We start from the raw sequence: 11,726 nt of genomic DNA, 5'->3' as shown, positions 1-11,726 counted from the left end.
TACACAGTTTCTCCAGTTGCTGATGCTAAGAAAACACTGTCACTAATATATGCAATTCTAGTTTTTCAAGCGATTGTTGTCCAGTTTGTGAGTAATTAAAAACCTTTGTCTCTATTCTTACTCATTCTCTTCTCCACTCTTCTAAACTAGTCGGTGCCTTTTGGCCAGTTAGAGCTAATTCTTGCTTTAAGAGGACTGCAAGAGAAACAAAAGAAAGCAAATCTTAAGTTCACCAATTTTTGTCTTCTTTCAGCATAGAATCAGAATCTTGGAATTGGCTTAGTCTTTAGGAACCATCTGGTATAAGCCTCTCTTTTCCATATTAAAAAAAACAAGGCCAGAAATAATAAAAGCTAACAGTTATTGACTGTTTACTCTATGCCAAGCACTATAATTTATATGCATTACCTCATTTAATCCTCACAACAACCCTCTTAGATAGGTACCATTATGATCTCCATTTTACAGATAAGAAAAAAGGCGCAGAGAAGTTTAATAACTTGAATAAGGTCACACAGCTAAGAAGGAGCAGATCTGGGAGTCTGTAAGTCCTTAACCACCATAGTTTCCCCTAAAATTATTTAAGCAATTTGCCTATGGTCTTATAACTAACTGCTCAGTGACAGATCCAGAACGAGCATGGGGTGTGAGGCACCCACCTCAGTACCATCCACTTAATGACAAAAGTCTTAGTGCAAGATATAGTTGAAACTGCAGCCTAAACCAAAAAGGATGAATTTTCCACCCATTGCAATCTTGATTTCCACCAATAATTGAGAGATTGAAAGAGAGCTGTCAGAAGTAAGAAGACCTTCCGGTAAGTCACTACTGACCTTATTCTGCCATAATGGGCGATAGGTTTTATAATCTTATGACAGTCTATACCTGCACTTTTTTTCCCCCCTGGGAATCACTCTGCCAAGTTCTGAGAAGCGACATCTCTAAGATGCAGATGGGGAAAAGATGCAACCAGAGAATTTTCCTCATGAGAGACAACTCACTACTGCATTACTTAATTGTAGACCAGTAGATATATTTTTCTTTGGCTGGAAGAATTAATGTAACGGCACACTGTGAAATGGAATAAAATATGAATCCTGAGATAATTTACTATAGAAAAGACAGCATCTTTTATTTACACAACCCAGGGAGCTCAAAGCACTTTGCAAACAACTCATTAATCCTCCACTTATTTATTTATCAATTATTGCATTCCTCACATCTCATCACACGCCACCTCAGGTAAGGGTCAGGGGTGAAGCTAGAATATCCCTCTAACTCAGGTTAATATGGCAATGCAAATAAATGGGGTGCTTTTCAGGGTCATGTGAAAATGAATAAGAGCTGTCTTCAGAGCGAACTTAGGACACTGCCTCTATCAGTGGTGCTTTGGGTGAAATTTTATTAAAAGGAAAAGCAATAAAAGTATATTTATATTCACTTTGCCATGTTCAAACATAACAGCACCCATCTAAAAGAGGTCTAAAACCAAAATTAAGGATAAGCTTTCCTAAGGTATGCATGTAAACCATGTCTCAAAAGTGTTATGCTTTAAATTAAAAATTAAATGTCTTCCTGTTTACATATGTTCAATGTGTAGGTCTTGCTCTGTTTGCTTGTTAGGGGGTATTTCTGTAATTTTGCCGACAACAGCAACAAGAAGTTCGTGGGTGTCAACAGAAAGCAGGGGGGAAAAGCATGTGAAAAAGCCCAGCACCAGCAGCAAGCTAAATCCACAAGCAGGTAATGCCTCTCTCAGCCCAGAGCTCAGCCTGCTGCCCAGCGGGGCTGGGATTCCACACTCACCCTCCTAGCTCTCAGTGCCCCACGGCTCCTTGGTTTCTCTCTCTGTTTCCCCTGTCACAAATCCTCTTCCAGATTCCTCAGTGTAACCTAAATCTCTCACATTTTCAATCCTCACAAACGCCCCTATTGTTAGAATACATGACACCAAATTACCAAAACCCTCATTCTGGTAGCTATGACCAAACTGCTTTTGCACCCTCCTCTCCACTTCTCAAAAGCTAGGCCCCTATTGTTAGAATACATGACACCAAATTACCAAAACTCTCATTCTGGTAGCTATGACCAAACTGCTTTTGCACCCTCCTCTCCACTTCTCAAAAGCTAGAATATTTTCTAAGCTCACTTCTAAAAATGGAAGAATATTTTCTAAGCTCACTTCTAAAAATGGAATACGCAAAAGTGACTAGAGAGAAGGGACGTTTCTTGTCACAAGCTCATTTTACAATGCATCTCCCAGAGTCTTATTATTATAGGGCTATAGCTTATATCCAGACTATAATAAATAATGTAATGTCTGACCACATTACTTCTGCCTTAACACATTGTTGTGCCTGAGAAGTGGTGATCAGGTAAAACTGACTTGTAACTTCTTTTCATTTGATCCCCTTTTCTCTCTTCAGCCCCTTCCACCAAGGGGAGTAGAGGGGGTAGAGGTGGGGGGATCGGGGAGGAGAACCAAATTCTTGAGTTCTCTCATTAGCAAGAAAAAGTTTTAAGCATCTGTCTGCTGTAGATGAGCTTCTATGAAAAGTCACTGCTGCCACTTCAATCCCAATAGGAATCTGATCAGCGTCTGCTCTAAATTGTCTAAAGCTATTTTACTCCTGCTCTGTTCAAGGTCTAATAATATCAAAATAATTTCACTGCAATATACTTCCTTGCATAATGCCCCCTCCCCACTTATATATACAAACACACATGCACGCACGCATGCACACACAAATTATTATCTAATGCTCTAAAGGGGAGAAGAGAGGAATAGAAGTACCATAATGTAATTGCTATATTAAAAAGAAGTGGCAGATGAGGATAATAAAGGAGGGTGTCAAAAGTGAAATACAGTAGTAGACTTAAAAACACACACACTATAGCTCTGTGATGGAGATGTTAATTGAACACACAGGAAAGAAAAGAGACAGAACAAAAAGGTGTAAAGGAAGCAAAAAATAATTTCTTTAACCTCCTCCAATGATTTGATGTAACTTCAGTGCAGATAATGCACAAAGAAAAATTGGCTGAAAAGTGCCATATATAGCTAGTATGTTCTAAAATTAAAAACTATTCACAACAATTGCAGAGCTTCATTGCTATCTATAAATATTCTCCCTAGTAAATGGCACCCAATATTCTTCGTGTTTTTCTAATTTTCAGATCTGTAAGACGTTGACACAGAAGTTTAAAAAAAATCAAGAAATGTTTTAAAATATATTCAAGGTCTTCTTAAGAAACGCAGTATGTTTGACTTTTTTTATTCTTCTCTTCCGTTGCACCAACCCCATTACCACCACATATACACACATGTAAAACTCAGGCTATTGCTAATATGTCAGATGACAAGTAGTGGTTCTTAAAAAACAAAAGAAACTATGATATCGAATGGTCCAAAACTCGAAGTCTCTGAATTCCCAGAATGAACAAGCTAAGTCTCTGAATTCCCAGAATGAGCAAGCAGATAAAAGCCACATCTGAAATGTACACACAGGGTTTTTTCTTACTGCTATTTGGGATTTGCCACTAAGATATTTTGCTGGCATTCTTTTTTTCTTAGCATTTATTCAAAANAATGTTTGAGGTGGAAGCTCAAAGACACTCATTAAATGAGAGAGGGCTTGAAAGTAACAACAGGAAAAGTCCCAAAACAATGAAGGAACTGGCTTCTATGAAAAGTCACTGCTGCCACTTCAATCCCAATAGGAATCTGATCAGCGTCTGCTCTAAATTGTCTAAAGCTATTTTACTCCTGCTCTGTTCAAGGTCTAATAATATCAAAATAATTTCACTGCAATATACTTCCTTGCATAATGCCCCCTCCCCACTTATATATACAAACACACATGCACGCACGCATGCACACACAAATTATTATCTAATGCTCTAAAGGGGAGAAGAGAGGAATAGAAGTACCATAATGTAATTGCTATATTAAAAAGAAGTGGCAGATGAGGATAATAAAGGAGGGTGTCAAAAGTGAAATACAGTAGTAGACTTAAAAACACACACACTATAGCTCTGTGATGGAGATGTTAATTGAACACACAGGAAAGAAAAGAGACAGAACAAAAAGGTGTAAAGGAAGCAAAAAATAATTTCTTTAACCTCCTCCAATGATTTGATGTAACTTCAGTGCAGATAATGCACAAAGAAAAATTGGCTGAAAAGTGCCATATATAGCTAGTATGTTCTAAAATTAAAAACTATTCACAACAATTGCAGAGCTTCATTGCTATCTATAAATATTCTCCCTAGTAAATGGCACCCAATATTCTTTGTGTTTTTCTAATTTTCAGATCTGCAAGACGTTGACACAGAAGTTTAAAAAAAATCAAGAAATGTTTTAAAATATATTCAAGGTCTTCTTAAGAAACGCAGTATGTTTGACTTTTTTTCTTCTTCTCTTCCGTTGCACCAACCCCATTACCACCACATATACACACATGTAAAACTCAGGCTATTGCTAATATGTCAGATGACAAGTAGTGGTTCTTAAAAAACAAAAGAAACTATGATATCGAATGGTCCAAAACTCGAAGTCTCTGAATTCCCAGAATGAACAAGCAAATAAAAGCCACATCTGAAATGTACACACAGGGTTTTTTCTTACTGCTGTTTGGGATTTGCCACTAAGATATTTTGCTGGCATTCTTTTTTTCTTAGCATTTATTCAAAAAAAGTGAAAAGGTATCAAAATAAAAACCTACCCACACTCTGAGGCAAGAAGACACATGGGTTCTTTTTTATTTTTTTCTCTCTTTCTTTTTTTTTTAATATCCCAGCAGTAATTTCTGACTTAAATACCCATCAATCAACTGTAATTTAGACAGTGCTACCTACTTTGGGTGTTATGCACGTGTGTGTTTTTTTTAAAGTTCCAAAAGGTTGGTAAGATATCTTCTCTAAATTTCCTCTTTACTTTTGAGTCTTCCAACTAAAATCATTAATAAAAACAAAAAAGTAAAAGCAGCAAATAAATGTAATTACCAAGCTCCTATCAAGAGTTCTGTCTAAGTAAGCCAAATGTGTGAACCTCATGTTAGAATACAAACAAACAAACAAAGCCTACCCTAAATCAAGTAACCTCTATAATGTTTGAGGTGGAAGCTCAAAGACACTCATTAAATGAGAGAGGGCTTGAAAGTAACAACAGGAAAAGTCCCAAAACAATGAAGGAACTGATCGTTCAAGTGATCTTTTCACTACCTCTGTATCAATAGAGGGTTGAAAAAAAAAAAAAAAGAAAGAAAGAAAAAGCTCCTACAACTTTACAGACACTTCATGTTTCTCCGACAAATCAAGATATCCTGGCACGTAGAATGAGGGTTCCACAGATCCTGAGTAACAGAGTAATCGTGCTTTACAGTCAAAGGGTTCTTTTCAACACACCAAAGTTGCCTACTACCTTTACCACAACACTCAACATTCCAGGAAAGGTTTCTTCCTTCTCCTCAATTCTTCTAAAGTATAAGTTAAAAAATAAAAGGGAGGTAGATCTTTTCTTTTTTTTTTTTTTTTGAGTTTCACCCAGGGGTGCCCTCTCAATGCAAAACTCTGTGTGTGTATTTTCACCTTAACACAGTTGGCAATGATCCTTATCACTTTCAATTTACATTATTTGATAAACTATTTTTTAAACATATGATTCTAGATACAATACACAAAACCTTAATTTAGATATTAAAAAAACCCCAAATCTCCAAACATTAAATATATTGATGTAAAATTTTAAAAACAAAATGTATAATCTAACCATAAATATACACCTTTAGAATGTTATTTTGATGAATACGACTCCTTCCTATCACGAGGCTTTAGCTAATATGAACAAGGAGCAAACTCTTCAACTCACACCTGAACCGGATCTCCATTTGTACCCATCCACTTTGATCCACTGCCTCAAGAGATTTTAATTAGCAGACTAGAATTAAAGACTTTGTCCACAATGTACACTTAAGTGCACTGACAGGTTTCCTTTCAATAAAAATCTGATAAAGTATCTTCAAAAATAGACTCACTTTAGTCCGGATTAGCACACATGCTTTTATATTTTGATTCTACATTTTATGAGCCAAGATCAGCAGAAACTCATACTCAATTAGAAACAAATTTCAACAAACCAAATACTTAAAGTAAATAAGCCTCAGAGAACAAAGAAGAAAAAGAGAAGGAAGAAAAAAGGAGAGAAGAAAAAAAATATATACACTCTTAGGTTTCCTTTTCTGGGCTAATAGAAAGAAGAAACTAAAGAGTGTGACAAACTGAAAAAAGCTCTTTTGATACTTGTATGAAATCCATAAATCTCTTAAAAGGTGTCTCACAGCTAAAATAATGCAATTAACAGCTTTGCAATAAGGTTAGGCTTTGGCAAGGAAACCTGGGAGACTTAAAGGTCTGAACATCACTTCTCAGGTGCTTTGTCTGGGCTGTTATGCACAACACAAATAACATGCAACAAAGGGGCTGCTTACTAATTTTACATACATTTCAAGACTCAAGTAATTACATATTCAATCTACAGTCATATCTTGAAACTATTTATTTTTAAAGGAGAAACACAGAGAGCTTTCAAAAAGAAAAAGCCACCCCTGCAGTGCCCTCTCCCCCCACACCTTTTATGTGTAACTATCAATGTATATCAACTGGGCATGCAATCATATTTATTGTCACTTTCATTCATGTCATGCCCTTGCTTATATGGTTTAGATATGAATTATTGACTGTTACACTCCTTGTTGTAAAAAATAAATAAATAAATAGGATGTCAGGTACTTTGCAGTGCTCTGAAGCGAGCGAGTAAGGCAGGGCCCAGCACAAGCTCCCGCTTTATATAACCACCCCCTGTCCCTCATCTTTATGCCCTGGTTTGAGATCGCCTTCTCAACTCTTTCTTCTTACAAAGAAGAGATTTACCCACTTAGGAAAATTAAGGATTAAAATAAACAAACAAGAAGATGTTACTAAGTGTCCTTCCCAGAGCATCTGTTGTTTAAGAACACCTCTGATTGATGACTGGTATTTTTTAATTGTTGCTTTAAAATTTAAATGCCCTCCTGGGATGTGTTATAAGTGTGTTAGTCCATGATATGAGGTCTAGAAAGCAGAAAAACAACAGTGAGTGATCTCATGGCATTATACTCTCCTAAACCCAACGATTCTCCCTGATATAAAATCACAGGCTACTCAAATACCGATAATCTAATGTTGTATACAGCGCTTTCCACAAAGGTATCTGACAGCACTCTCTGTTGAGAACCTCTAGTCTGCTGCTTTGTGTAATTAAAAGAAAAAAAAAAGGAAACTTCAAACAGTTTAGGCACCCCCCAGGTCCAACTCCAAAAAAATTAGGATTTTAAATATAAGCCAGAATATATTCCTTTAGGAAAAGGACTTTTACTTTCATATTGTCCCAAGAAAGGCACAACATTCTATAAATTTCTCTTCAGAATCTATATTTTAGCCCCAATTTCAAGGAGAATGGGAATAGAGTTAAGGAAAATAAAACAGTAATGCTTGATATAACTGTCAAAGAAACTTCATGCTTTTTTTTAAAGAAAGCAGGGCAAGGACTTTCTGTGAGAATATGCAGTCAATTTTGATAGCACTTTATTCTGAAATTTTAATATTGAAATAATAGGTTCGTGATTTCCAGTTAAGTGATTCAATTAGCCAAGGAAAACATTAAAATGTTAGAATCTCATTCCTACCTGTTTTTTCTTTGATTTCACACAACACATTAAACAAGGCAGGCTTCATTCTGTGGCAGTTTAAAGCATGTTTTCTGTAAGAAAGAAACAACAACATGATAGCTTAGGTGTACTCTCAAGATCAAACTGCTGATAATGCACAGGGGGAAAAATTGAACATTTAGCCAAAATTATATACCCAGCACAACTCTGTAGCATGCTTCAATTGTTTTTATGACTTAATATACAGAGTCCCACCACAGGAAAAAAAAACATAACGTTAATTAGCAGAAAGAGAGTAGGGATTTAACTACAGAACAGAACTAACCTAAATTATGCCCATTTAGGAGGAGTTGTTTTTTTTTTTAAGTAGTTTAATCAAAGTAGAATTTTTAAATCAATAATCCTACCCAGGACAATGAATACAGCAAAGCCAAATGCATAGGTTAACAGTTTTGTACAATCTATGCAATGACTAGAACCTAGGAGCTGTCTGCTTCTCAGTCTGTGCTTTTTCAAATTTAATTCATCCATGTGTTCGAATTCATTCCACAGATGCCCCTGTATTCTCATAAACACAAGATGCTTGAAAGGTCTTCTGAGTAGAACTGTCAATTTATAAAATTTCAGTCCCCAAGTTAAAGAGTATGGAAATGCATTGCCAGGGGGCAAACATACCCATATGGGGAATAAATTCATTTCTCTGTGTTCACATCATGCCTCTTGTGCACACACTGCTTATTTGCAGGTGTTGAAATTCAATTATTTACAATTAGGACCTTACACCATTGGGGAAAAAATAAATATAATTTTGCCTTTCAGATTAGTAATTTACCTGGTTCATGTAAGTGTGTGTGTGTGTGTGTGTGTGTGTGTTTGTATTCAGAATGCACTTGAGGAACAAAACAATATCTTTCCTTCTATTTTATTATGGAATCATTTACAGAATGATACTGTTTTGGAAACAAAATACTGATCACATCAGCTATTAGTTAAGGGAATTCTGTTTACTAAATAAAATTAATATGTAAAGATAAATGGAAACCCCTGGCACTCAAAACACATGTAATTTGTTTTTTAATCCTTTTGAAAGTTAAAAAAATAGAACCATATCCTCCTGAAGAACAGAAATCAGAAGCATGCTCTCTATACTGTACAGCAGGGAAAAAACTCATTAAAAATTCAAGCGTATACAAATGAACATATACGGTGTATCTAAAATACTAATGATTTACCTTGTAAATAAGAAATATACTTTATGAAGGTATGACTAACTAAAGGAAAAAAGGACATAGTATTTACTAAGTAGGGTTACAATGTTTAACCAAAAAGAAAGCTCAGTGGTGATTTACTCAGTTCTCATGTGGGGTGAAAAAAAAAGATGGAAAAGATTTTAATGTATTAATTCTTATGCATAGGCCCAAATGCAAAGAAAAATTCTTGCACAGCTTTATGGAAATATTGCATTTCCACAGCACCCAAATAGGGTTATAGAGGGAGAAGTGAAAATTTTCCCATCCCCAAATTGTATCTGATCTCTCTCAGCATCTAGGCCATTAAAAGGGGAAACCCGCCAAACCATGTTTGTCCTCAGTTTCACAAAAAAGAGAGGGACTAAACATCAGTAAAGTAGTGAGCATCTGTTCTTACAGGCCCTTTCCACTCCACGAACTTGTTATTAAACCAGTTTAATGGTATGTCTGAGTATATTTTCCTGAGTGTATTTTTCTGGAACAATGTAATGTTCCAATTCAAAAGAATTCAAAATTGCCAGTGGGAAACCTTTCACTTTCCATACCTATTAGCTTTTCTTCAGATAAAAAAATTTCATAAAGAGCACAATTAATTTTTGAAATCTTTCCCCTATCAACAAAACAAAAACAAAAACAACAGTTTGAGTCTTTGAACATTTCCAAGTTTTCAACCACTCATAAGCCTTAGTACTTTTGAGTTTACATGTTGCATGTGCTTGCAGCTAGAATGAGTGTAATTCCTAACATCTATGCTTTTAGCTGCTTCCTCTCATTTTCTCAACTCAAATTCCTATTTCCCTTAGACAAAAATACATATCATGATGTCTTCATATAACTAAGTCATATGAGGTATAGAAATTGTGTATATATGTTTAAAAGATTTTCAGAACAACAAAAACAAAAAAACTACTTCAGAGATTTAACAAAGCTGGGTAATTGTATAGACATCTGTGGTCATTAGATTTTTTAAATTCTTCGTTTCGAGTTCAGCCTTGGACAAGCTGTTAGTGGGTGGCCACTTAGCCTATGTTTTATTTTGAAAGATAATTTACTATAAAATCTTAAAGTAGAGAACTATATACCTGACGGTGGACTGAGTTGGGAAGCTACACAATTTATATGTTTCCTTAATGAAGATCTTCATGTCCTATAATATTGAAATACGTAATATTCACATATGCTTTCATTTCTATTTAGTTGCATTCTAAGTGGTCCTGAGAGAAGCATGGGGAAAAGAGCACGCTTGATTTTTATGCCCCCACCCCTTTTTAAAGGACCATTCATAGATGTCTGTGTCACAGAAGGTTAGTAGACCAAGTCAAATTAAGAAACAATAAAGTTAAAGCTAAAAATATAAGTTTCTTAAAACTAACAACTATGCCTAAAAGCAAAATTATCTTTTCTCTCTTTCCATTAGCTTTACTTTAAAAAATACAATTCAGTGAATGCAAAATATTTTCTGGATAGCTGACAACTACTGACAAAGAAATAATCCTGCTTTTTGTTTTGTTTTCCTTTGTATTTGGGGGAAGGGGAAAAGATAAAAATTAATTTTGGAGGAGTAAGTCAAGAAAGAAAATTAAACTTGCTGAATTAGGTAAGGAGTCAAGTAAATTTGCAAATAAAGTGTTCTTGGGACATTTTATTTTGTAACGTTACGGAGTCCCTCAACCAGAAGGCATGGAATGCTTTTCAAAACTTGACAATTCGGCTCTCTTATACTTTTTTAAAGCAGTAAAAAGTGCCGAGGGCCGCTTTTGGATCAGTTGGCAGCATTTTCGGCGTGTCTGAGTGTCTGTGTGTATACAATCAGTTGGCAGCATTTTCGGCGTGTCTGAGTGTCTGTGTACGAATACCTTTATATTCACACACACACAATATGTACACAGCCACATCACGGCATGGGCGATTACACTTTCGATAACAACGCTCCTTCAAATTTTACTCCTCCGCCATATAGTTGCTTGTCAAAATGGGAAAAGAAATAACATTTAAAAAGAAAGCGCTGTGGTGATTCGGTTCCCATTGTTTCCCCCTGCGAGAGGGAGAAAAACAAAAAACCCCAAGAAAGGAAAAGAAAAGCCTCCATCTCACCTGGCCTGCGCCTCATCCAAACTCTGGTCTGTGATGGTCATAATTTGCTGTAAAATGTCTCCAATGTCCTGCTTCCTCCCGCCCTCCCCCTCGGTCCCTCCGGCCCCATCCTGCAAGTGCTGGGACAGGCCGGGGTGTCCGGCCATCCCGACCCCAGCATGGGAATGCATCAGCCTGGGCTGCTCGTCCATCTCCAAAGGCTACGGCAGCCCCCGGCTCTTCCTCTTCTGCTCCTCGGCTCGGCTCCTGGGAAGCACCAAGGCTTTTTATCCTTCAAGCTGTCTTCAGATCCTTTTCAGGATAAACAGGGAAGGGGCAAAAAAAGAAGACCCAAGGAAAAAAAAATCCCTTTGCCTCTTTAGAGGATGGTGGGAGGATGGGGAGCGGGGAGGGGGAGGGGGGCGTGAAGGGGTTGAGGGGTGAGGGTGGGGATAAGGGCTGGTGGGGAAGGGTGTTGACTCCAAAAAGCAAGAAAAATAAACCACCTTCCCACTTGGCGAAAAGAAATCAGAGCTGGCTTTTGGTTTTTCAGTCCAGTCTCCTTTGCAAGGCAGAAATGGGCTCCCGGCGCTTAAATCTGTGGCTTAATCCTTTTGCAAATATGCATTGATCGGGAGAAAGGAGATGAAGGCAGGGGGATTGCAATGCAAACTTTCCCCCCCACCCCCCGCGGCCC

The 11,726-nt window shown here is 36.8% G+C and overlaps 1 protein-coding gene across 4 annotated transcripts in view; it reads right to left on the bottom strand.

Moving 5' to 3' along the window:
* Nucleotides 1–11,700, bottom strand: part of PBX1 (pre-B-cell leukemia homeobox 1) — a 320,819-nt gene extending 309,119 nt beyond the window's left edge. For 2 of the 4 annotated variants that reach the window (XM_008594462.1, XM_008594456.1), the window contains exons 1-2: nt 11,051–11,396; nt 7,725–7,798 (exon numbers count right to left, since the gene is read on the bottom strand). In XM_008594462.1, coding sequence (XP_008592684.1) covers nt 7,725–7,798; nt 11,051–11,241 — 265 coding nt within the window. In that variant the 5' untranslated portion in view covers nt 11,242–11,396. Of the gene's footprint in view, nt 1–7,724; nt 7,799–11,050 lie in introns of all 4 variants that reach the window. The other 2 variants (XM_008594442.1, XM_008594449.1) reach the window with 2 other exon arrangements.
* Between the last annotated feature and the right edge of the window lie 26 nt (nt 11,701–11,726).

This window comes from Galeopterus variegatus, unplaced genomic scaffold (assembly GCF_000696425.1).
Source record: "Galeopterus variegatus unplaced genomic scaffold, G_variegatus-3.0.2 Scaffold163, whole genome shotgun sequence".
Taxonomy (NCBI): domain Eukaryota; kingdom Metazoa; phylum Chordata; class Mammalia; order Dermoptera; family Cynocephalidae; genus Galeopterus; species Galeopterus variegatus.
This window is presented reverse-complemented; position numbering and strand designations above follow the sequence as displayed.